Source organism: Cicer arietinum, chromosome 2 (assembly GCF_000331145.2).
Source record: "Cicer arietinum cultivar CDC Frontier isolate Library 1 chromosome 2, Cicar.CDCFrontier_v2.0, whole genome shotgun sequence".
NCBI classification, from domain to species: domain Eukaryota; kingdom Viridiplantae; phylum Streptophyta; class Magnoliopsida; order Fabales; family Fabaceae; genus Cicer; species Cicer arietinum.
This window is the reverse complement of record NC_021161.2, coordinates 49,115,163-49,141,803: the sequence shown is the minus strand read 5'-3', so window position 1 is coordinate 49,141,803 and position 26,641 is coordinate 49,115,163. Positions and strand designations below refer to the sequence as shown.

The 26,641-nt window shown below is 26.8% G+C and overlaps 5 protein-coding genes across 6 annotated transcripts in view; 1 reads left to right on the top strand and 4 right to left on the bottom strand.

Annotated features, from left to right (window-relative positions):
- Nucleotides 1-3,127: 3,127 nt before the first annotated feature.
- Nucleotides 3,128-5,321, bottom strand: LOC101493594 (elongation factor 1-beta). The gene is made up of 6 exons (XM_004491150.4): nt 5,123-5,321; nt 4,886-5,002; nt 4,668-4,743; nt 4,108-4,225; nt 3,680-3,793; nt 3,128-3,560 (listed from the first exon to the last, which is right to left on the bottom strand). The coding sequence occupies exons 1-6, from the start codon at nt 5,206-5,208 to the stop codon at nt 3,397-3,399; spliced, it is 675 nt and encodes a 224-aa protein (XP_004491207.1). The 5' UTR covers nt 5,209-5,321; the 3' UTR covers nt 3,128-3,396.
- Nucleotides 5,322-11,334: 6,013 nt separating this feature from the next.
- LOC101496052 (transcription factor MYB41-like) lies at nt 11,335-14,147 on the bottom strand. Its single transcript, XM_004491240.1, has 3 exons — nt 13,857-14,147; nt 12,491-12,711; nt 11,335-11,746 (listed from the first exon to the last, which is right to left on the bottom strand). Exons 1-3 carry the CDS (start codon nt 14,145-14,147, stop codon nt 11,335-11,337), a joined length of 924 nt encoding a protein of 307 aa, XP_004491297.1.
- Nucleotides 14,148-21,667: 7,520 nt separating this feature from the next.
- Nucleotides 21,668-22,878, bottom strand: LOC101493274 (urease accessory protein F). The gene has a single exon (XM_012713123.3). The coding sequence runs from the start codon at nt 22,876-22,878 to the stop codon at nt 22,159-22,161; it is 720 nt and encodes a 239-aa protein (XP_012568577.1). The 3' UTR covers nt 21,668-22,158.
- LOC105851095 (uncharacterized) lies at nt 22,792-24,386 on the bottom strand. Of its 2 annotated transcripts, XR_003471635.2 has the most exons (3): nt 24,246-24,386; nt 23,438-23,935; nt 22,792-22,931 (listed from the first exon to the last, which is right to left on the bottom strand). XR_003471635.2 is itself a non-coding variant. In XM_027332160.2 (2 exons), the coding sequence occupies exon 2, from the start codon at nt 23,901-23,903 to the stop codon at nt 23,511-23,513; it is 393 nt and encodes a 130-aa protein (XP_027187961.1). In that variant the 5' UTR covers nt 23,904-23,935; nt 24,246-24,386; the 3' UTR covers nt 23,338-23,510. The 2 variants fall into 2 exon arrangements, 1 of the variants encoding a protein (XP_027187961.1); XM_027332160.2 differs by lacking the exon at nt 22,792-22,931 and having other exon boundaries at nt 23,338-23,935.
- A 1,087-nt stretch (nt 24,387-25,473) lies between these two features.
- Nucleotides 25,474-26,641, top strand: part of LOC101492612 (pentatricopeptide repeat-containing protein At1g71210, mitochondrial) — a 5,954-nt gene continuing 4,786 nt past the window's right edge. The window contains 1 exon segment of the mRNA XM_073365195.1: nt 25,474-26,641. This exon segment is cut by the window's right edge and continues 21 nt beyond it. Coding sequence (XP_073221296.1) covers nt 25,823-26,641 — 819 coding nt within the window. The 5' untranslated portion in view covers nt 25,474-25,822.

Sequence of the window (26,641 nt, the reverse complement as noted above, 5' to 3'; positions counted from 1 at the left end):
TAGTAGTTAATTTTTTATTTCTATATAATTATGGTGTTAATTTAAGTTTAAATTAAAATTTAAATAAATTGTAAATTATTAAAAGTAAATTTGTATAAAAAGTGTCTGACAAAAATAAGCTGTTATTTGTAGTTAAGTGAAGTTTTCTCTATTGAATGATGATATACATAGTATTTATAACTACATTGAAATAGCTTTGGTGATTTTCCTCACTACCTCTCTAACATTAGAGGTAGTGATAATTGAGAGGCAAATTTAGCCACGCTTTGGGACCCCCTACTTATTAATAGATATTTGTTAGCCTTTTTATTTATTTATTTTTTAAATGCAATACATGCTAGAAATCTAAAATTACATCATGGTTATCTAACTAATCATTTATTTATTTTTTAACAAATTAAGCAATTACTTATAGATAAAATCTATTATCTTTATCTTAAACTTAAGTACAAGTCTCTTTATTTTTAAACTTACAACATGGATATAGTAAAAATAGACTACACATAGATAGATTTAGTAAGATATGGGTTTCGTAATAAAAAAATAAATTTTGAGGTTGATTTGTGGTCTATCATAATTTTTTTAAGTCTAAGTCTATTTTTTTATGAAAATTTGATATAACTTATTACTAATAGCTCATTTCATATTAATAATTTTAAAATAATAGTTTGAGTATTTTCGAATAAACTAACAAGCTAAATATTGATCAATAAAATTAAATATTTTTTTATATTTAAAATAACATTATAAAAAATTTAACTTCATATGATTATATTTCGATTTTATTTTAGTATAATATATTTAAATATATCAAAAATTAATGTAAAATTATATAATTAAATAACTACACGAGTAACAACTTTATTATTTAACGTAAAATTCACATCTAATACATAATAATAATACAAATATTTTTCATATTTACTTAAGTAAGTTTGCCTTATAGGTTTAATTTTTTTTATATAGTATATAGGCTAATATTATTAATTAAATAATATTGCTTTTAATAAAACTTTAACGATATTTAATTTTAAAAATAAATTTATCTGATTTAAACTTGTGGTAGACAAAACCATAAACCTCTATTATTCAGTCTAACCTATTTTTACTCTAAACATGAGTGATTAAAAATATCCAAAATCAATTCAGATTTTTTCTGGACAAACATAAAGTGACAGATAATAGATGTCATATGTAATATAAAACATAGATGGAATGGATCCACAAACATTAGGCATGACCATGGATAATTGAAGTTGATAGCCAAGCATTTGTCAAACAATATGAAATAGCTAGCCTTTAAAAACCACGACAAGGTGATAATATATATGCCCTAGTATAATTCATTTGTTCTGTAATGTGTAATGTGTTTAGGCCTACCAACTTTTTAATGTCACCTATTTATACAACTTACTCTCTCATGAGTACTTCTCATTTCAACATTTGCTTCACCGGTAAATTAAGTTTATATTTTAATATAAATTTTAGATTTAAAAAGATAAAAAGTATTATATAATATTTCAATCACATTTTTTTAAAAAATTAATTATATTTTTTATTTATAAAAATATTTTATAATTTCATAAATAAAATTAAGTCATTTCTTCTTCTGTAAATTATTCCCTCTCAAACAAACTCTTAGCATCTTTTTTTTTGACAAGCATCTTTTTTATAGTCACTGCTTTTCGATATACAATTTGGAAATTTGATGTAGAACTATATTAAATTAGTTGATAAAATGTCTTATATATTTTTCAATGCAAAAAATAACAATGTATGGATAATAATATTTATTTTTGGGCAAAATGATCATACACATCAAATTATATTTTTAAAAAGTTGTTAAAAACGGTTTTTCGTTTGATGTAGTTTTTAGATTATTTTCTTTTTTTAAAAAAAAATGTAATAAGAAGATTTTTTTAAAAGTGATTAATTTGAAAAAAAAGTTAATTTTTTTAATAAAAATTCTATTACAAATAGACTAACATAATTATGTTTAACCACCGAAATTTTAGAAAAACTATCCATTATAGAATCTAGACTCCACGTAGAAAAGACCCATATTTTCACATAATTTGTATCTAGATAATTATTTGAAATTAGAAGGATCACATTACATGTTCAATAAATTATTACTAAATTATGACGACTAATATTAAGTAGGAATTGCGTGTAATCCAAATACCCCTTTATAAGTTCAACAATTTTGATAAACTCACCCCCCATTTCACCAATTTCACCCATGCTGGGTGTGAAAGTACTCATGTAAAGGTACTTTGCTTTAAGCAAGGAAGACAACCTAACTTTTTGAATGGTCTCTTAATAATGTAGGCCACTTTGTAGCTGTACCAAACAAATAGGAGCAATCAGTGTTCCCCAATCATCACCATTAAACAAATATCTACTAAGCCATTTGGAACAACTATTTAAAAATTAAATAAATAAAATTAAAATTTACAAAATACTCAAATTTTATAATTAAATTAACCAAGCTATGCTATTGTGGATCTTATCACAAATTTTATATCATTAGCAAGTAATCAAACCATGGAGGGTCTTTATTCTTTGTGCATGCTTATTCATTGTCTATACTGTTTTAGAGCACAATTAATATTCATTAATATGTAATATTAATTTATATTGTTTGTGTGTAATATTAATATTAATATTAAGGAAAATGTTAATATTTACAAAATAAATTTGTAAGAATGATAAGTGACACTATGTAAATACTTTTGAATCATAATTATCCACTCATCTATATACAGCCAGAACACCTTCCAAACTTCATTTTAAATTATCTTCATTTTATAAAACTATATACATCTTTTTTTTTAAAATGAATTTAAATTACATTAATTTGTGAATGGCTAAATGGTCTCCACTCTTTCTCTCCATCAACTTCCAATAACATTCTCCTCCACTTCAAACCCTTGGTGTTGATGATTGTCAAAGTCAATGTCACCTCTTTCAACACCTTTCAAAGAGGTGACACTGGCTCCAATTTCTTTCAACACCTTTCAAAATCTAAATAGCAACAAAATCAAGTTTGTTGTGTTTTGAACTAGAGTGATATAATTATTGCACCGACTCAACTTAACAAAACTTTATGCCAACATATTCTGTATAGATTCAATAAAGGGGTCTCATTAAACTCATCAAAAATTAAATAGAAGCATATGGTTCAGTGATGTTAATCTCACACAAAATGTGCATGGTTTGGACATCAATAACATTAACTAACACCAAAACATATCTCTATCTCTTTTACTTCATACAATTCTTGTAACAAAACCATCACTGGAACAGACTAAACATAAAAAGATGAGATGGGAATACGGTATCAGCAAATAACAGTCTAATCAGCCGCCGCTTGAAAATAGCTTATAAGAAACCTTAAATTTTGTTGAAGGCCACAATGTCACAGCTCTGGACAAACTCATTAATTGGCTCAACCGTGAGTGTTTCTTCAATAAGGTCATCCACGGACACAAGATCATCAATGATGGTCAACATGATCTGCAGCTTCTTGATTCCATATCCAACAGCAACCAGCTTGGCTGCATCAATTGCAACAAACCATTTTAATCATATTGTAATCTATTTTAGTTATAGAATGTTGATTGCATCAAAATATTCATGAGAAAGATTGGTGAAAATTTCAAGTTTTTTATCATACATGCTCCCCAGGTTAAACCAGGCAACTCAACGCTACGAACAGCTTCTTCTAACTTCTTCATGTCTGTCTCGTCATCCCAAGGCTTAACATCGAGCAGAATGGAAGACTTGCCACCTACAATTAAAGCAAGAAAATACCATAAAAAAGAGAGAAAAGGTGACATGCACTATCAATGTAAACTAGATTTACACTAACATCCAATAAAAAGAGTATTTAGCAGTTATTTTAACAATATGATTACATTCTAGGCTTACGTGGCAATATAATTGGTTCTCAGTGTAAAATTAGTTTGGACCAATAATGCATCACTATAAATTTATTCCTACCACCCCAAAATAACATGGCAATTAAGAGGATCAAACAAATCCAAAGATAACTTTTTTCAACACTAGCTTATGCTTCATGTACGAAGACTAAAAAGAACTTACTTTCTTTCTTCTTGGCAGGCTTTTTAGAAGCCTCTCTTTCCTCTGCTGCCTTCTTCTCCTCCTCTGTTTCATCACCAAAGAGATCGAGATCATCATCATCTTCATCAGCAGGTGCATCCTGACAAAAATAAATCCAAAGGATCAAATTAGTTGAAGTAGTTCAATCAGTGACTTCAATACAGTTATAATTAATTCACCATAACTTACCTAACAATAACTTTGCAATAACTTAAATTTCAGATGCTTATATTCTACAGTTCAAGATTACAAGCACTAGCTCTTCATTGTTACTAACTTATAGGACCCTTAAGTTTAGGCAAGTGATAAATTGAAATCAAATGTATGATCATTGTCATTACCATTCCAAATTTTCTGATTTCACAAATACTAAATGAAAAATGAATACAATGTTTGTACTCTAAAACACATAAAAGAAACATATATCAAATAAATAAACCAGGCAGCTTTTTCAGGAAAAAAAATAACAGAAACAATAAACATGAAGTAACATAAAAAAATAAGCATTAACTAAAAATAAACATTAAGGTAGAGATGCATACTGCTTTGGCAGGTGCTGCTGCTGCAGCTGGAGCAGCACTTCCTGTGAATTTCACACCTTGAGCATTCCCAGGGAAACTACTCAAACAAAATTGAAATAAAAAAAGTTCCAAAATTAACAAATAATAATAATATACCAAAACCAATCTTAAATTTCAATCAAAACAAAAAAGAGGAAACTAATAATTGAAAAACAAAAAATGAAGAAAAGAGAACATACCTTGCAGCAAGATGTGAAGAGACAACATCGTACCAACTAGCAGCATTGGGAAAAGAGTCACTTGGCTTTTCAGTAACAGCTCCATACACTTTGACATCATCCTTTGTCAATTGATCCCTAAATTTCAAAAACCCCAAATAGAATTTCAATAACCCAAATCATAAAAACAATTAAAAATCAATATTTTAAATAAAAAGAAACAAAAAAAAGTATAAATTGAGAGGAATAAAGAGTTACCCAGAAATATAGGTCTTTCCAGAGAGGAAATCATCGAGGGATTTGAGACCCTCTTGTGTGTGTAGATCTGAAAAGGTAACAGCCATTGGAGAATTGTGAGGATCGGTGGCGGAGAGTGAAGAAGAGAGTGTGGAGACAGAGGAAGAATTAAGCTTCAACAATAATTGGTATTTATACCACTCATAATCACAAACCCTAATACTCTTTATTCACTCTTCAATATCACCTATTTATTATTATTATTTTTTTATTTTTTAACAATTTGTTATTATTTTGACCAACTTTTTTTTTTTTTTGCATGTTGACAAATTGTTTATTAGTAGTATTTTTTGTTTCTTACAAAGTATCAGTATATTCTTATTTGATTCATTTTAATTTGATTTAATTGCAGATTTGGTATATCTCTTCTTATCAATTTATTAAATTAATTTTTATATTTTAAAAGTCAACTCTTTGATTAAATTTTTATACTTAAAAATAATTATTTGATATTTTTTAATTGATATGATATACAATTTTATGATATATTAATTATTTATATATTATTAATTAAATTATAAAAATAAAAATATTTTTGAAATTGAAGGTTAAGTTTTTAGAGTATTTTATTGCAATTTCACGGGTGTTAATTATATGTTAGTTAAAACATATGATGTCGTCATTTTTTTAATTAAGAAATTAGAATAAGTGACAAAAATTGTCATATTTTAAAATAGAGAGAGTGATTTTGTGAATTAATAAACATAAGAAAATTAAAACTATAATTAAATCTATCAATAATATGACAGATAAATATTTCACAAATCACGACCGTCAACTACAACTACAATCGCTACTTTGATCATTACAAACCTTCAATCTAACCACCACCACTTTGATAACTTGTTAGACCTAGTATTTATTCTTTTTTGTGTCAAATATTTTTTTTAAATGTTACTGTGTTATGATTTTATTTGAGTGAAAGGCGAAATTCATATACAATTAATTGATATTTGTTTTATTTTATTTGTAGTAGTATGTAGAAAAAGCATTTTGGTATGATAACTATTATAGTAATTACTATGTTAAATTTGTTAAGATAAATGACTTAATTAGGCTAAATTTTCGTGACATATACATAACGCATATTATATAATTTTATATCATCTTAATTAAATTAATATTGTTAGTAAAATAGCGGGTGAGAGAGAGAGTGAGAGGAATTGTATTAAGAATGAACCTTGTCAAGTATGTGACCAAGAAAGCATTGATTACAATTAATCACTAATTTGATTCCAATAATTGAAAGGAGAAATCATAGTGTAACCACTTAGCACTACTAGCACTCCTCTCCTCATTCTTTAATTTTTCGATTTTCACACTTAAGAGAGAGAGAGGGAAAAAAAGAGAAGAGAAAAAAAGCAAGGCTTGAGAGAATCATCAACACAAGTAAAACCACATATTGTTACTCTCATTCTTTGTTTAATTTCAATTCCATGATTTATATATCAAAGATGCATCCTTGACCATTATATATATATATATATATATATTGCTCATAGTAATTTTCTTGATTTCTTTTATATTCATTGGAAATTTGTTTACTTTTAAGAGAGATGCAAACACATGCCTAAATTTTTATATTTCTATTGTAGAAGTCGTTGTTCTTAGTTTAAATATGCTTACTACATTAGTAAGTGTTGATATTTGTAATAAAATGTTTTTTGAACGGTTAAAAACGTTTTTTTTTTTTATCGATTTAAAATATAATATATAGAGAATATTTGTTTGGTTAAAAAGAGTTCAAATATGTTATTTTCAATGATATGCTTATTAAAAGAAATTGTTTTTTAAGATTATAGTGATAAGAATTACTTTTGCATCGATTTTTTATACTAGTTTTGTGTTCACATTATTAACATATTTTCTTGAAAAGTTAAGAGTAAAAAAATTTGACTAAATATACTATTAGTCTCCAACTTTATTAAATTGTATCAATTTAATCTTTCACTTTATCAATAATTTCAAATAGTTACTAACCAACTTAACTCGAGCATATTTTAACTTAATCATATACTAAGTTAAAAAAAAAACACACACACACACACATAACCAACAATCATATTATTCCTTTCGCTCTTAATTTACTTCATTTATATTCAGGAAAAACTATATTAGTAATTTAGGGTTTAATGAATCATGTATTCAGAAAAACTACTCAATTCCTTTTTGTTTATGTGGGAAGAAAATTGTGATAAAGATTTTAAGGACATATGCAAATTCAGATCGATCTTTCTTTGGCTGTCCGATTTGAAAGATAATGTTCAAATATGCATTTTTTAATTTCTTTTTTTTTTTGCTCTGTTTGGGGGGATTTTACTCAAAATAAATAATTACTTTGTTTGATTCTTCAATTGTTATGATTTCTATCATCTATTATAATTATGATTTGAGTTATTATGTTTTCAGAAAGAAGGTTGTTGTTCATATCTTCTATGGTGTGATGAAGCTTCTGACATATGTGTTCATAAAGATATTGGTGTTGATGGAAATAAAAATGAAGATGAACTTATAGTAAAAATTGATCAATTGATAATAGCACAAAGACAACAATCAAATATTATAGAAGAAAACAATGAGCTTATGTTGAGGCTTATGGACAAGGTTGAAGTTGTAATGGAAGAATTAACTCGACTTAGATAAGTTTTGGTGAACATTATTGATCTATTTTTGTGTTGAACTTTAATCCAATTGACTTTTACAAAAACTGAGAATGATTTACCTTTTGCTTGTCTAACATGAAGTTCCAACTATGATGTATATAATCACCAATTTCCTCATGCAACAGTGTCAAAAACCACTTATAGTTGTCATTGTTTTCACATATACAATTGCATAGGCCAATACAAAAATTATATAGTTTGCATTTGTTTTCACAGATGATAATAATTGCTCCCCAAAGTAGCCCTTCAAAAAAACATTAATTTGGGGTTCAAATTCTGGTCGTGGTAGTGTACCGGGCTTAATGCATAACCTTGAATTACTCTTTAACAACTCAAATGCATGATCGCACATCTGACTGTACTGCTCTCTTCACTATCCTCCCATATCTCTCTAACCGCCTTCATTGCTCTAAAAATCATTAACCTATTAATGACCATGTTAAAATCGCATTTCAAAAATTCAAAAACTTCAACGACTAAAATATTAGGTTAGATAGAAAGTCTATCTTGTAGTTTATGCATCGTTCGTTTTCTTTCAGCTTGATTGTTCTTGAAGTTTCAACTACAACTATGTTCATTGTTGAATGTCTTAATTTGGAAACTTCCCATAAACTTGTTCTCATTGCAATTAATTTTCTATATTCACATTCCTTTTCAACACACATTGCCCTTGTTTTACCATGATCATTTTTCACCCATTTTAAAGGCATTCCTAAATTGATGATGTACTCATTCGTTGTTGCCTTGAATGTTGCCAAGTTTTTAAACTTTATTCCCAACTCCAAGTTGACATTACCAAACTTAGCGACTTCATTAAATTGAGGGAACTTGTTGTTGTCAATATCTTCTTCATCGATGTTATTTGGATCATTCAGCTCTTCAGATTTGTTAACACCGTCATTGACTTGTTGTTGTTGCGGACTACTTTCTTCATGTCCAACATGAAAACCAACTACACTTTCATGGAACTCGCCGCCATGTACGGAGACATCGTCACTTAAATCAAAACTTGGAGTCTCGATCTCCTTCTACCCTTTACTTTTTTTTCTTTCCATTGGTTCAACCATTCCCTTTGTTTCCATTACGTGGCGTCTCAACTTTCATATTCCCTTTACTCGGTTTGTTTCCATTATTTGGAGTCATAACCTTTTTTCTACCTTTTGCATCGTTTTTTGTTGTTTTGATATTTCAATACTCTCATTAGAACTAACACAATGAGGAAGCTTATGGTTACAATCATAAGCACTTTCATCGATTGTTGAACAAGAAACTTCATCAAACAAATGAACTATTTTTTCTTCTCCAACTACATTATTCTCTTGACTACAAGGCAATGACAAAACATGTTCAAGATCATTATTAATATGATCACAACAAATAACAATTTTGTTTTGATGTTTCACTGTCATTCTTGTCATTTCTACTACGTCTCTCTCAGTCCCCAGTACTCTCATATCATCCAAATCTAATGCAGGTACCCTCCATATTATTTTAGTGAGTCTATGGTAACACTTACACTTTTTCACTTTCACCATTGAATGTGAAAGATGTTAAAGATATCCACAACCATCTCTTTATAAACTTCATTTTTTCTACCCATATACTCCTTTACACTTTTGTCATTCCTCACAAAAATGAATCATCACTATATTTCAATAATCATTCTCCCCAAAAACAAAAACTTACCATATTAAAAATTCTAACCCTTACGATAAAAATAGAAACAATCAAACATTTTAAACTGTAACTCCAATAATTTTTTATTATATTAGCTGCTATTACAAAATGATTTTTTAAAATAAAAAATAAAAACTAAAAAAATATATTGCAATAGTTAAGGGCTATTTTGAAAGTTTGACTGAGTAAAAAAGACTAAATTGATACAATTTAACAAAATCAAGAACCAAATTGAATATTTACTCAAAAAAGTTTCGTATATATTTTAATGTGGATCAAAATTTACACATAGATAAGAAGTAGTAATATTTGTGTCTCAATGATTAGAAAAATTTATTGTGTGGTTGAAAATAATTTTCAGAATGATCATTTAATCCTGAAAACAGTTTTTAGCAATTTGTTTTATTAAAAAAATAAGGAAAAGTGTTAATTTAAAAAATCGGTTCAGGACCTTTAACTCGATAAAGTAATAAAAGATTTATCTGCTGTTTGGGTTATTTAGAGAAATTTTATAGTGCTAACATGAAGAAATCATGTTTCAGCGTAAATTAACTTTAAATTAATCGAATTATCTTTTTCCAAAATTTAATTTTAAAAATTAATTATATATATAATCTAAACTTAAAATAAATAGTAAATTAAACACTAAACATAAATTATTACTGATCAAAATAGACGTATTCTTATTTAAAACACTCCTTGAATATTTATCTAAATTACAAGACTATTCGTGATTACATTCAAATCAATTGCATGAATGATTCCTTTATTAATAACTCAATTAGAACTATTCATAAGTAATATCTATGTTTTAAAGTTTACATTGTTCTAAACCTACCGATTTATAAACTAAAATTTATAACATCATGTGATAAATTTCATATCACATTATGTTATATTTTTCAAAATATATCTCATATCACATTTTTCACATCAGAAATTATAACATTTACAACATGACCACTTTTACATTTAATTCAACAACAACAACTAACAAAACAAACAGTTGAAGATTAATTCCTCATATTTTGTTCCAAGTGCTCTACACGTCCACAATTCAATCACCACTATCTTAGTACTAAATTTTCTCTAAACAATTCAACCAACAAATAAATCTTTTATTACTTCCCTTAATATTTTAACAACTCATTCTAATCATGTTAAGACTTTTACTTAATTATTTTGACAAAACAAATGTGCTAAAAAATATTTTCAACATTAAATTATTTTTCTAAAAATATTGTTTTATACTCAATTTAACTAAAATTTGGTGTGAATGAGTGTTTTAATATAGTACGACAATAGTCAATAATCACTATTTGCATTGACAATATAATGTTTACAAGTACATTTGAGTGGGTGTAAAATAACAAGTTGCATTGACACAATTTAATAAGTTTTTACTATATATATGTATTACATAATTCACAGTTATATATATAGTAAAATTACAATAAATTAGAGTGAGTGAAGATATAAATAGACCGAAAGAATAGAGGAAACACTCTTATATCTTTGTAGACACAAAAACAAAATTAAGCATATAAAAGCAATTAATTAAACAAATACTTTGTGAGGAAAATTGCCCCCACAATAAATCATACATATAGACGTGACAGTAATATTTCACAAATTACTAGATAAATTTTTTTATTATCCAAAAAATATACAATAAAAATCAATTTAAAAAAAAAAAAAAAGTTTGAGTTCATTTCCACTTGAAAATTTACAAACTATACTTCGTAATTTTGAAAGAAACATATTGTTACTTAAACAAACACATACTAAAAACATCAATATATAAGTTTTTATCTCCTAATTGCGAGGTAAAAACTAAGGGAAACCTGGGATACCTTTTCCATAAATAATTGCGTACAAGGTATCCTTTATATCATTTGGAATCTTATTAGTATCATTCTTCAACAATCCATAGTTTGCTTCAACATCTTTCTCCAAAGAAATGGGATTCTTTCCTTCTTCATCAATCAATTTAATTTGAGAGTCTTCCAAAATATTTGGATTATAGAATATGGATTCCAACATACCATTGCTTCTTGGAGAAATTGGTTGTGACATCTCATATTGAGTTTCCATAAGTGTTGGAGGTGAATATGTAGTATACTCATAATTAGACATTGTATTGGAAAAAAGTGGATATTCAAAATTTTGAATTTCTAAACTTGGTGGTAATGGAGGCAGTTCTGATATCATCTCCAATTTCATATAAGGAATTTCAATCTCACCCCTGAAATTGATGAATGGAATGTGTAAATTTAAGGATACAAATATTAATAAACTATTAAGAGAAACAAAAGTCATGATAACCAAAAAAAAAGAAATAACTACCCTATAATATAAAAAAAATATATAACTACCCTATAAAAAATAACTACTAAAAAAATATAACTTCCCTGTAAAAAAATAACTACTAAAAAACCAACATTTTAAAAGATTTTTTTTTTGACAGAAAAAAAAGTTAGGTTTTCTTTTTGAAAAAAAAATGGAAGTTAATAATTGAGAAAATAAAATGGTTTTTAAAAGTTAGGAATTGAAAACATACTATTTTTATAAATAAAAAAAACTACAAAAGGTCATATTTGTAAAAAACAAAAAGTAAGTTACACTCAATATTTATTATTGATAAATATTAAAAAAAATATAAAATAAATATTTATAAATAAAACATAAAAAATATTCATATTAACTATTCGTGTAAAATTGTTTTATGGTAATTGTGCATAGTCATTTTTTCAATTTAAGATATAATTAAATAAATTTTTAATCCCTACAAATAATATTATTGTATCTTTGTAAAGTTGAAAATAATTATATTTGTATGGCTAACATATGCAAAAAAAATTTATAAAGACTAAAAATAAAATACAAAATAAAATAATTTTACAAAGACTAAAAATTAATTTAAGCATTTAAAATATAATTGAATTATTTGCTTAGAGAGGACAATGACATTGCAAAATAACGTACTCACCTCTTAATCAATGTTGGGCTAATATTATTGCTTATAGAAGTATTGTCCACATTATTTTGTACCATATTTGGAACATTATGGAATGAGTCTTGAAATTTAGAGTTGTTTTCATCTTCATGTTTTATGCTTCTATGATACAATGGAGGTAAGCCTTCTTTTTCACGTTTCCTTTTTCTTATATTCCAGAAATTCTTTATTTCATTATCTGTTCTTCCAGGCAACTGACAAAATAAAAAACAAATGTAAAATAAAACGTTGGAAATACATTTGGTAAAAATAATAATACAAATACATGTAAATATGAACTCTAAATATTTTGGTGTACATAATTATATATTTAAAGATTAATATTATTGAAATATAAAATTTGTTGATATTCTATAAAAAAGAAAAACTAAATAAGTGGGTCAAATTCTGTGTTCAATAAAATTAGGCATACTTGAATGTCTTAAACAATGACAAAGTATATCTAACAAAATGTGTGGTCCAACCCCCTTCAACATATACGATGTATAAGTCTAATACTATATATTAACAATTATACTATTATCCCTAACAAAACAATTATACTATTTTATTATTTAACTATATTATAAACATACACAATAATTTATGTAAATATATAAACCATCATACATTATGCATTTTTTTTTACAAATGAATGCAACCATATATTTTAGAAAATTATATTAATGAGTGGTAAATATGTAATTTATGTTTTTAAAAAGGTTTTATTGTATCTTTTTACCATGTAAAATGAAACTTACAATATTATCTTTCAATTATTGTTATTTAAAATAGTACATAGGGATTTTTTTTTGTTCAAATGAAAAAGTATACCTTGTTAATCTAGTTCCTAAAATTTAGAAGACATAAAATTTAGAAGGTTTAGATGGACAAAACCTACACCTCTTAATTATTAATAATTATAATAAAATTTATATATTTTTAAAATAGCAAGAAGTAGTTATTTTATCCACCTTCGGAGGTGGGTGTAAACTAACAAACCCTACAATTATTATAAAAATAAAAAAAAAATAAAAATCTAACTCCTAGCCAAATAAAAAAAAAGTAGAAATTAAACAATAAAAAAATTTGAATCTTGACAAAAAAAACTTCAAGAATCGAACAAAATAATTTTTTGAAAAATTTGAATCTTGATAGAAGATTTGAATCTTGATCAAAGTATACCTTCTCAAATTTTTTTTAAAAGAAATATAACAAAATAATTATTTCTCTAATATCATATTATTTTTCTTTTATTAATTAATAACTAATATCAAGAAAAATAATATACTCTAATTCGTAGAATAAAAGATACATATAAATTAATATTAAAAAAAAAAAAAGTTGCATGAATACAAACCTCGATAGCCATTTTAGACCATTTGGGTCCCAACGTATCATAAAGTCGAATGATTTTTTGTTTTTCTTCAATACTTAATGGACCTCTTTTTAAATCTGATTTTAGATGATTCAACCATCTAAAACGACAACTTTTTCCACATCGAGCAAGTCCGCAATTCTTGGAAACTAAATTCCAATTTCCTTCTCCATGTTCTTTAACATATGCTGCTAATATTTCATCCTCTTGTGTTGACCATTGCCCTTTTTTCAATCCATTAGTATCACTCTCGTTGACTTTATCTTGTTCCATGATGATTAATGATTCTTAGTATAAAATATTTGAAGTGGAAAAATGCTTTTCAAGTGTAAAATAAGTAACTATAAGAAATTGAAATAGTTTGAGTGGCATGTTAATATAAATAGTGATGGTTTGTCAAAGGGAGTTCTAGTAGAAATAGAAAAGGTGGATTGAGTGGTAAATTAATGAATTTTTATTGGATAAATATAAAATAGTCCTTGTGTTTTATAACTGCATCTCCTTAATAATGCATTGGACGGTCAAATTTGTTATAAATCTTAGCTACTTAGTCTCTAATTCTTGTTATCTTGTCCTAATAGATAAGCTTAGTCATTCTAATCAATTTGACTACTTTCAACTGTGAAGCCAGTTTTCATGGATTAAATATGTTATTTTAGATTCGTTTGTTAATGATTTAAAAAATATATATATGCTTGATAACTTAAATATCTATAATAAAGAATTTTTCATAATAGCTTTTTATTTTAATTATTTTTTGGAAATTTATTATTAAAAAAAGATTGTTGTAAATAGAAGAAATATTTAAAATAAATTAATTTTTTATTTGAAACTTTATTTGAAAATTGTTTTCTCAAAATATTATAACAAAGAATAAAATAATATATAATTTTTTTTTTGAAAAATGTTAAACAAACGGCCTTTAATTGCTTAACTCAATTACTCTATTTTAACCAATTCTAAGTTGATGTAAAAAAAAAAAATCTAAGTTGATTTTAATTTATTAACTAGGATTACCTAATTAATTAACTCTCTCACAAATAGAAAACAGGGTTAATAAATATTACCAATATTTATTGAGACATAACCACAATTAAGATATCAATAAAAATTACCAATGATATTTCATGTCAATATACAATACAACCACATAATAAAATAGAATAAAACATATGAAAGAAATGTATTAAACATAAGATATAGAAGTGTGATTGGAGGAATACAATTTTTTTAGAAATATAAAGTGAATCTTAAGATTTTTCTATTTTTGGTTGAGATACCATCTCCTTATCTTACATTTTCATTATAAAATAAATAAATAGACGAGTAACCCATAAAAAAAAAAAAAAAAAACTAGTTTGTTTCATCATCCACATTATTTGGTGCATCATTCAAATCAAAACCTATAATATTTTTTGATATCGATTGACTTGATTCTCTAATCTGTTCATGAGGCATGTTACTCTTTTTCTCTTCACCGTCGTAAGAACCATGTTGATAGCAATCTTTTTCCATCAAAATATTGTCTTTAGATGTTGAACATGGATTCTTGAATTTCACCAACAACTTCATTCTTTTGCTATTGCTATTGTTGATTTCACCAATGTTGTCACCAATAAGACCACTAGTACTAGGTAGCACTTTTTCGTCCTTAGCCTCATCATCCAAATTCTCATTGAGGTTGCTATGCAAACGTGTATCTCTAGACATATACATTAGTATGTGACAAGCATTAACAACTTCTTTACAACGAATATCTTTTCTTCCTCTTTTATCGGTTTTAAACGATTTTGGCGGCCAAGAATTTGATTCATCATCAATACCAAATTCTTTTGGTTGAGAAAGAATATATTGATCATGATCATCATAATAATCAATATTATAATTATCCTTATTAGGGTGAATACCCCTCCATTCCCTATTAGGATGAGATCTCATGTGACCATATAGGGCTTTTTTGGATGGAAAATTCTTCTTACAAACATGACATATTTTATTTCCATCATCACAAGAAGACTTACCATTATCCTTTATTTTAATATTAATATTAGCATCATCCTCTTTCTCTTTCTTTAGAGCTTGAAGATGAAATCTTTTGTGACCACCTAATGCTTTTCCGGAGCTAAAAGTTTTGTCACAAAACTCACACTTGTGAAGTATTGAACTTGTTGGTTTTTCACTTGGTGAACCTTCATCATCATGACCCTTTGGTTCAACATAAACTTTACTAGAGTCGTGACAAGTTGATGCTAAACTTTTCTTTTTCTCTATGGCTTTCATGGAATTTTTCCTAGTATACTTTTTTTGTGAAAGAAAAGAGTAAAACAATATTAAAAAATACACTTAATTAATAAAAAATAATATAAAAAAATATGAACATAAAAAAAAAAATAATGTTATATACCTGCAATAAATTGTTGTTGAACTTGTTCTTTTGATCATTGCAATCCATTGAAGTGAAAAGGTGTGAGGAGAAACAAGAATGAGAAAATAAAAAAGAGAGGAAGTTGAAAGGGAAATATAGAGTTACCTCAAGAACGAATAATAAGGAAGTAAGATGCTCTTAATTTGATTGTTTCTTTTTATGCTGATTTTTTTTTTTTTTTGTTACTTTTTTGCTGAATATCTTGATTTGATATTTTATTTACGTAAAAAATCAGATAATTGGTTCCTTAATTCATGCATAATCTGTTGTTATTAAATTTGATTGATTTGATTTTTGTGTCTTAAAAAATACAAAATATATTTTTTTCGAAAGAAATATGAAAAAAAATTGCAATTTGATTCAATTGTGATTTTGTTTTTTTCAGAGCATTCCTAAATCTAGCATAAAGTTAGTTACAGTTTCTTGGGATATATTTTAAGGTTTTTTGAGAGAGAATATATTTAAGGTAACGGAAGAATCTAAACTAAGATTAAAATGAGAAATATTTCATTAGACAAATATACATGTGGAGATTTTTCAATAATTTTTTTTTCTCATGCATTTAACAATAAATACAATAATAATAATAATTTTATATTTGTAAAACAAAAAATAAAGTCAATTGTTTTTGAAATATATATTAAAATTCACGCTTTCATTTCGGATTAAATATGATAAATTTATTTGATATGTAAATAGAATTCAATTTAGAATTTTTATTTTGAAACATGTATATTTCACTCTTTCTAAGTTTCAAAAGTTATTTTTCTCAACAACAAAATTCTTTAACTTGTGCTCTTAGTACATATGCTAGCAAAATTCTATAAGAATAAGAAATTTAAAATTATAGCAATATAATTATAGTTTCAGTCAATTCAAATATCAAATTTAATTGAATTTATATGGAGTAGAAGATGTATAGAATTAATGTTTGTTATTTGTCATTAATTACTGTATTAAATATCATGAACATTAACTATAACTGTATTATAGTTATAATTAAAATAACTCATAGTCAATATTATTAAATGAATTATTATAATTTCAAACTTAAGTTTAAAAGATTTACAATAGATATTTACACGAAAAATTACAAATCTATACTATAATCAAATATAACTTATTATGTAATAAAAAAATATAATTTGGTAGATCCTCACACCCCAATCATCCTTGCAAAGCATTTTAATAGACCTCGATATTTTACAAAATAAAATAATTATTGTCAAAATTTAAAATAATGTAATGATAGAATTTATTTAGATTCTTAATTTTCAATCAAATAGTAATAATTAAATTAATTAGATATCAATAAAAAAGAAAGTTAATGCATTTAATATCCTATAAGAATTAAGTTAAATAAAAATTAAAATTGTATTTGCCATACATGATTTCAAATAATTTCAACAATAAAGTTTAATTAAAATAAAAATTAAATTACAAATTAAAAATAAATAAGATTATAAGCAAAAATATACACATAAAAATAAATTTTAATTTCAATTTCATATTACTTTAGAAAGGCACGGATGATTTGAAATTATTACGCAAATTTATTATTTTGTAAATTCATATGTATTTATAATATAAAATAGTCTATATTCAAAGTTTCTCTTGAGATTTTTAACTTCTTTATCAAACCAAGTAATTTTTTTAAAACATAGATGAAGCTCGAGAAATTTATGAGAAAAAAAAAATAATAAAATCAAAGCCTCAACGAAATTTGATATTATAAATTAATTTCTATAAATGGAGTAACACTTTATATACGTAGTAGGGATTAAAAACACACACTTTATATTTGTTACTCTATTGTTTACTCTTTTTTAATTTATTTTTATTTTTATAATTAACCAATTTTAGTTATAAATTGGTTTTTTTATCTTAATGAAAAAATGTTCATGTTTTTTCCTTTTTACTTTCTTTTATGATTATTTCTTCAAATTTGTGTTGATACATTATTATAACTATCTTTGGATAAATTTTTATTTATTTAATTCATAATTTTATTGATAAAATATAGAGTTGAATATTTTACAAGTGAAGACCCTATTTTGCATAAAATTTCTTTCACAATTTATCAATAAATAATAATATTTTAAGAGCTATAATCTACATGTTTATTGTAAAATTAATAGAATAATAACAATTTGTTTATTTATTTAAAAAAATATATATATCTTGAAAACTTCTTTCCGTGAATAGAATGAGTCATAATTTTCTATTCAGTGTTATTTTATCCATTTCCAGGGATAATAGATGTGTTTGTTTGAGCTTAAATAAAATTAATTTTTATTTTAAATAATTTAGAGATTTAAAAAAAAATTAATCCCGTTTATTTACTTTATAAAAATGATTTTTTTAAATAATTTTTAATTTGTTTATATACAATTTATAAAAATAATTTTTTTAAACTACAAAATTATCATAAATAACATAAAAAATGATTTTTAAGAAAACATATTTGTATGAAAAGACATTTTTTAAATACACAATTTTTTTAAATACACATATGTCTCTCTACTCACTTATTCATCTTTATCTCCCTCCTTCTCTCCAATCTATATCTACTATATCCCTCACTCTCTACTATCTCATGTCTCTCTATCTCTTCTTTTTTATCCTAAGCAAATCAATGATTTTAGAACCAATATATTTGACAACAGAGCAATCACTCATAAAATACATCTATTATATATAGAACCAATCTTACAACCATAATTCTAACCTCTATTTATTTCGTACAAATTTTTAGAAACAACCATCCCATCTACAATCATCTCATCTACAATTCTTTCTTACTCTCATAATTTTTGCATCATTTACTCTCGTTAATGATTTAAATTCGGTATTTTTAAGTTGTGTGTCATCTCAGATGAATGTGAGAAGTTATTAATTATTTATAACTTTTCATTTTTAGACCCAAAATAATTTTAAAAAAATTAAAAATAAATGCCGATAAAACCATTCAAACTGATTTTTAAGCTGAAAAAATAGATTTTTTCAAAAATAAAATATGAAACAATCGCATTCAATATACTCTTAAAAATAAATATGGTATTGGTATGTATTTCCTTATTTTATGTAACTTTTTCAAATACTCAATTCTATATTTTTAGTGATTTTAGTATTTTACCTATAGAAACTTTTACATTGTATCTGTTTTTTAAGAAAGAAGAAAGAAAGAAATCGAGGGGAGGAAAAGTTGATGTAAATATGATATCTGTTGTTTTGATTAAAAATTGAGCTTTGTACTTTTTCTTACAAATTAAACTTTTAGTCTGACCAAAATAATCAAACTTAAATATTATCCAAAGAATTCGACCTCAAATGAAAAACATTAGCTGTTCAATCATTTGATCATTATTATTTTATTTAAAAGAGCAACAAAGTCGTTTTATATTAATAGGCTCTTGTTTATTGTATAAATATTAAAATGTGAATGAGCATTTGTTAAAATATATATTTTTTTATTTACGCTTTTTTTTTTCTTGATTACGTGACATGATGGAGATGCTAATTATCGGAATAAATTGTTTCCGATAGAAGGTTGTAGGTTGGAGTTGGGACCAGTTCTTTATTTATTTTTTAACAAATAAATAAATATTAAATTAATAATTAAAATATAATTAAAGAAAAAACTAAATTATATTAACAAAATTAAATTAAATACAAATATACATCAAATTTATTGTGGATTAAGTATATATGTCAACTAAAATAACTTGTTATAATATTTTAATACCTTATATGTGTTTTGTACAAATAAACTAGTTTTGCAATCAAGTTTTCTTATTTGGAATTAGCAACTTTATTTCAGGAACCAACTCTCTCCTTCTCCTTCTCCTTCTCCTAGAAATTAGCAACTTCATTCGTCTCTTATTTGACTACTAATTTTATTTGTAAATAAAATCAATTTTAGTTGTAATTAAATTTACACTCTTATTTTACGGTATCTTATTTATACTGTCGTTTAGAAATTATTTATTAAAATATAAATTAATATATATATATATATATATATAATTGTTTAAAAATAACATAAACACTCAGTATAAAATGTACATATATAGTTAATGGACTATTATTCTTAATGTTTGGACATTTTATTCTTAATGTATGTGCATATTATTTTTAATGTCTGTTTTTTTTTTCATAAAAGAAATAAAATTTGAGTATATTATATAACAAATAATATAAACATTTTTTTGATGATGCAAAATAGGAGAGAAAAAATATATAAAAATTATTTATAAAATAAGACGAAGTTGTTAATTTATTTACCGTTATAAAATAGGAGTATTTTTTTTATATATTTTATTAATATAGTTTTAAATTTTTTATATTTTTTATTAATTTAACATTTATTAATAAGCGCATTTTTATTTTTTTCATTTATTCAACACATGGTCATGCGGTTGCGATCTAAAAGAGAAAAAAAGAAATTGTTTCGTCCGCCAGAGTGTAATAACGTATAATTTAGTTTTTTGTATGTCAAAGTGTCATCACGGTACTGGGTACTTTCAAAAATGAATGGTATTTCATCGCAATTACTTTTTTTTTTATAATTAATTTACTTATAATAATAAATAGATTAAATTACATTTGTGGTCCCTTAACTTAATTTCAAGTAACATTTTAGTCATTTATCTTTTTTTTTTCTTCCCGATTTAGTCTTTTATTCCTAACAATATCAAATAAAGTATGAAAGTATGAGTTTATCTGAAGATTTGCGTTACAAATTTGATGAAATTTGTATTATATTGAAGAATATAATTAATTTTATGAGTTTTAATTGATTTTTTTTTGAATTTTTGTATAAAAAAGGATAACATTGTTGAAATTTTAAAACATAAAATATTAAATTGTCCCTTAAAATTAAAATAAAGGACCAAGTCGGGAAAAAAAAGAAGATAAAAGACTAAAACGTTACCTGAAATTAAGTTAAGAGACCACAAATGTAATTTAACCTAATAAATATATCATGGTTAGTAATGAACCTTATCTAATGAACCCCTGAATTCATGAATAAGTTATTTTAAGATGATGTGGCATGGTAGACCTCATTTAACGAATTCATTGAGTTCACAGTTAGAAATGCTCTAAAAAGATAAAAAAACAAAAATAAGATATAAATTTTAAAGTAAAATATATATATATATATATATATATATATAATAGACAAATATTCCATTTGTTAACCCCATTTGTATAAGTCTAGACATGAGGCATTTTTTCGATAAATTGCCTTTTTATCAATAGTGTCTAAATTCAGCACCACTATATACTAACTTTACCCATCTTCAAAGTACCGCGTACCAAGCACTAATAATACAAAGTTAGTTAACTTGCATCAGACAAGAGACAATTCATGAATAACACACCTCAATAGGATATATTATTTGCTAATCAAAACAGCTGAGACAGAAAAGAACAAAAATTATACCCAGCAACAAACATAGTTGATGACAGCAAGAAAACACACTCTCACATTCTACACAAACAACATTGAACCCTTGCATTCCTCAATAGACACTTGCCCATAAACACCATATTCAATAGTCATCTAGGACACTTCTAAAAAGCACCATTCACTGCTGAATAAAACAGCAAATCTGTACCACACAATGCAAGAAAACCAAAACCACTCGCTGCTGTAATTAATCAGCAATCTGCTCCACCAACAAATCAGCAAAACCAAAATTCACTGTCACTCGGCATTTATGCAATTTCCAATCTGACCCAGTATAAAAGTTGTTTGTTTAGAGAAAGTCACCGCCGTGAAAACACATTGCAGAGCTAGAAACCCTTACAAGTTCCAAAGCAATGATTTCATGTGCAAAATAATATTTGTGCCTTTTATGATGAAAACAGTCTTGAAAATAAATAACCATGGCAACCTTGCACAGTATCAAGAAGGGGCATAGTTTGACAGGCGTCCTCAACTTCACGATTCATCCATTTTTCTAATATAACTTCGGCAATAGGAGCAACTTGATGTTGCAACAATGCTGCACCAAGGGGTCCTATCAAGTTCAGCCTTGTAGCAGCAGATATCAAATCTCTCATTGTGATGAACATGTAAGCTCTCTGAGTACTTGTACTATCGAATCCCAATGCTCCACATGTTAGTCCAAATATAGGAGCATGATGAAAAGAAACAGTACCTAACTTCAGAGATTCATCTCTCATGGTTTTGAGGGAGGGAATCTCAGAAAACACAGCTGAAGCTACCCTCATTAATGCGGATCCTTGCGAGATTGATGCCTTTCGGCCCACTTCATTAGTAAGGGTAGCATCCAATGTTCTGTCAAGCTTATGCCATGTTTCGAGATTAGGTGACATGCAAGCCGAGTACACAAAAGGAAGGAATAAGCTCCCTGTATTCTCCAATATATGAATAAGAAATGTCTTGAGTTCATTGGAATCAGACACTAAGTGGGATTGAACTGCTGCTTCAAGGCCAAAAGAATGAGCGAATCCACCGGTAGGTAGAAGAGAATCCAAAAGTTGCCATTGACTCCACTGTAAAAATGAGTTTTCAATGCAAGGTTGGTTGTGCTCTTCGTTTGTTTGCATTATGAATTATGTTCCTCCAAAGTTGACCAGAAATGTCAGATTACTAGAAGTGCCTATAAACCACATTTACGCATTCAAATTTGTAAATAATATATAAAATGTTTCCATAGATCATTTGAATAAGTATTGCTTATGTAAGATATAAGCTTTAAAAGTCAATTCAATTAAGTACTTTCTATATCCAGTAAACAAGTTGAAAATTGATTTGTTTAGAATGGGTAGGAGCATTTAACATAGTTTAATATGCAAGTAGTATAAAAACACTTCAAATGTACATCTCTGAAAAGAATAAATAGTCTTTCTCTTCCCTTTATTTTTCATTTGACCCTTTTTCTTTCAGGAAACTATATATATTTCAGTCCATCCATAATCATCATCTAACACTAACAGATATTTCAAAGCTGTATATTAGTAAGAAAAAGCAAGTGACAGCATATCAAACTGCAAGTCAAAATCAAATAGCACAGGGAAGTAGGAAGTTGAACAATGTATTTAAAGAAAGTTTTCCATAATATGATTAAGATTAATTATTCTACAAATACAAGTCAAGCTTCTGTACCATGATATTCTGTATGACCTCAAACCTAATATCTATCATCACCCAAGAAGACGAAGAAACTGATACTTGTATACTATTGAGATTTATGATTGCCCATTTTTATGAATTGAAAGCCCATAATACCCCTAAATTCTCCAGTTCCAAGGCAGCGTGAGCAGAAAGTAAGACCACTTCCACCACAAGTGTTACACCAATTTGGCCATTCGCCTTTCGGAAGCATTTCCAAATGAACTTGATTTGTCCTTCCTTTTCCCTGACAACAATGGCAATCCACTCTTCCACCCCCCTCACATACCACACAAGGTGGATCCGGCTTCTTCCTTATTTTTCTCCGAACATTGGATTCTGTCCTCACAACCCAAGACGGCTTTCTGATTGAAAGACGAGGGCGATATGGTGGCAAACCATTAAAACTAGTGGCCTCAAATCGCACCGATATTGGTAAACTCAAAATCATAAAACCCATGTATGCTAGCTAGAAGAACTCAAAAATGGAATCTGAAACAAACAAACAAAGGATACCTACTTATTGTGGACTTTCAACAAACATTTGGTTCACATATTGACTAGTAAAATTTCAAAATAATAATATTTGAAATTGATAGTGTTGAATCAAATTAGTGATTTGGAGCTTTCAATTGAATCTCTTAAAAGTCAATTGAAATATCAGCATATAATTTGAGTTAATTAATGGAATGAAGACAATGATGAAGTTCACGAAATGTTCGATATAAACGAAAGCATAAAGAAATGAAGAAACGTTGACATATAATTAAGAAGAAGAATAAGGGTATGAGAAGTTAATTACGCTGAAAAAGATTAAAGGAGTAAACGACAGTGCGTTTCCAAAGCCTAGAGTCAGATTTCTTCTGCTGCTTCTGTTCTCACTTTTCGTCTCCGACGCACTTCTGCTTCTCAACTGTTTTGGTAATTTTCTCTTCTCAAACATTATTAAAAAAAGGTATTTGGAATAAGAATATTATTGTATTTTCGATATAAGTAATTTATTATTAGAAATTTTTAATAATACATTTCAGTTCAAAAATGATTTTAAACAAAATGTAATTTATAAGGTACACAATTTGAAATAAATATCTAAGAGAAGAATTTAGGGTTAGAGATTATTGATTAGAATGATGAATACAATAGGTGCTATGATCAATAAATATTTTAAATTTTGTGACTTTTTTTTAAAAAATGTTATTATATTGTCATTTACGTGTAGAAGTGACACATTATATATCACATAATCATCCATGTCATCAAATTAACGGTCAATTTAATGCAAAGTACTAAAGTGAAAAATATTTGGATGAGTCGCAATCTCATTTGAGTTTTTAGAGCAAAAGTGATATTGTCGTATAAATTTAAAGACCAAAATGGTTATATGTCCGATTTAGAGTATATCGACATTTTGGGTCATGAATTTGTAAGTCCCGGTCAATTTCGGACTTTAAATTAATGAAATATCATATTACTCTCTCAAATTACCTTACATCAATAAAAAACTCAAAATATTTCATCTGTCAAATAGTTTTATGAGAGGCGATGATACATCATATTAAGTGACAATATGTGTTGTTCTACGCAAGTTTTTAACCGATAAAAAATTATAATTTTTTACATATTAAACTTATTATTAGTGATAATTGATTTTAAAGTATGAAAGATAGAAATTCAATATACAATAAGAAAATTAAGTTTTTAACCAATTTAAAAAATATTTTGTGTGATGTGACCTTACAAAACATTTTGACTAATATCAAATAATTTAAAAAATATTTTGATAATTTATAAATTTAAAATTCGAAATTAATCGATAATTACAAATTCAAAACTCAAAATAATCATTTACTCTGAATAAAATATATTACTATTTAGCCTCTAACAAAACTTGTTATTAGAATGAACATTTTGACTAATTTTAAATAATTTAAAAGAGTAAATTGATGTATTTCATAAATTTGGAATACAAAGTACAAATACACAATTTAAAAACTAAAAATTCTAACCTACTCTCCATTTACGATATTTTGTCCAATACATTCACTATCAAAACCTAGTTTCCAAAATTCGGCCCTTCCGAGCAGCCCCATTTATCTGTGATGGGTACATCATCATCATAATTATTTGAGTTTCTTCTATAGATTTCAATTTGGATCACATAAAAGGAGCATTTACCTTACCTGTGTGATATTTGAGTTTGAAAGACGGGTCAATGAAGAAAACCCTCGTGCACGAAACATACTCGAACAAGCTTGTGAGGACTACGTTGTTTTCACTTTTGACTCCTCCCTGAAACTCGCAAAACAAAACAACACAACACAAGCATTTTCACAAACACTTGGAACACAATCACATCAAAGAGTGTGTTCCCTATTCAGCATGCTACCATGGAAACATGTAGTAACCAAACACAAACACAATCTCAAATCCATCTTCTCATCTTCCATTATCACTCTCTCCAACAACCATTACATTTACTATGCATCATCATCGTCATATTCATCTGTTTCTTCACCAACACCTTCTTTCTCCATCCCCCAAAACGACGTCGCTTCCACCTTCAAAACCTGGTTCGTAACCCATCAAAGTTCCGATGACCCACTCCTCCTTCGCATCTACGAAATCATCTCTTCCGGCGACGATTTATCCGCTTCACTTTCCTCTCTTTCACTCCCTCTCTCCGAACCCTTCGTCCTCCGTGTCCTCCGTCACGGCGGGGACCGCAATGACATCCTCTCTTGCCTCAAATTCTTCGATTGGGCCGGTCGTCAACCTTATTTCCACCACACACGCGCTACTTTCGTCGCAATTTTCCGTATCCTTTCACGCGCCAATCTCACGCCTTTGATTCTTGATTTCCTCGAGACGTTCCGGAAGCGTGTTTTCGATCATAGGGTTCGTTTTAATGAGACCCTTGTTGTTGGTTATGCTATTGCTGGTAAACCTGATGTTGCACTCCACTTGTTTGGTAAACTGCGTTTTCAAGGTCTTGACTTGGATCGTTTTGCTTACCATGTTTTACTCAATGCTCTTGCTGAAAAGACTTATTTTAATGCTTTTGATACCATTCTCAATCAGATTCGTATTAGGGGCTATGAGACAAGTATTACTAGCGCCATTGTTGTGAAGTGTTTGTGTAAACAAGGTAGGTTCGATGAGGCTGAAGAATATGTCAACTCCTTGTTGGGTACTGGGAAA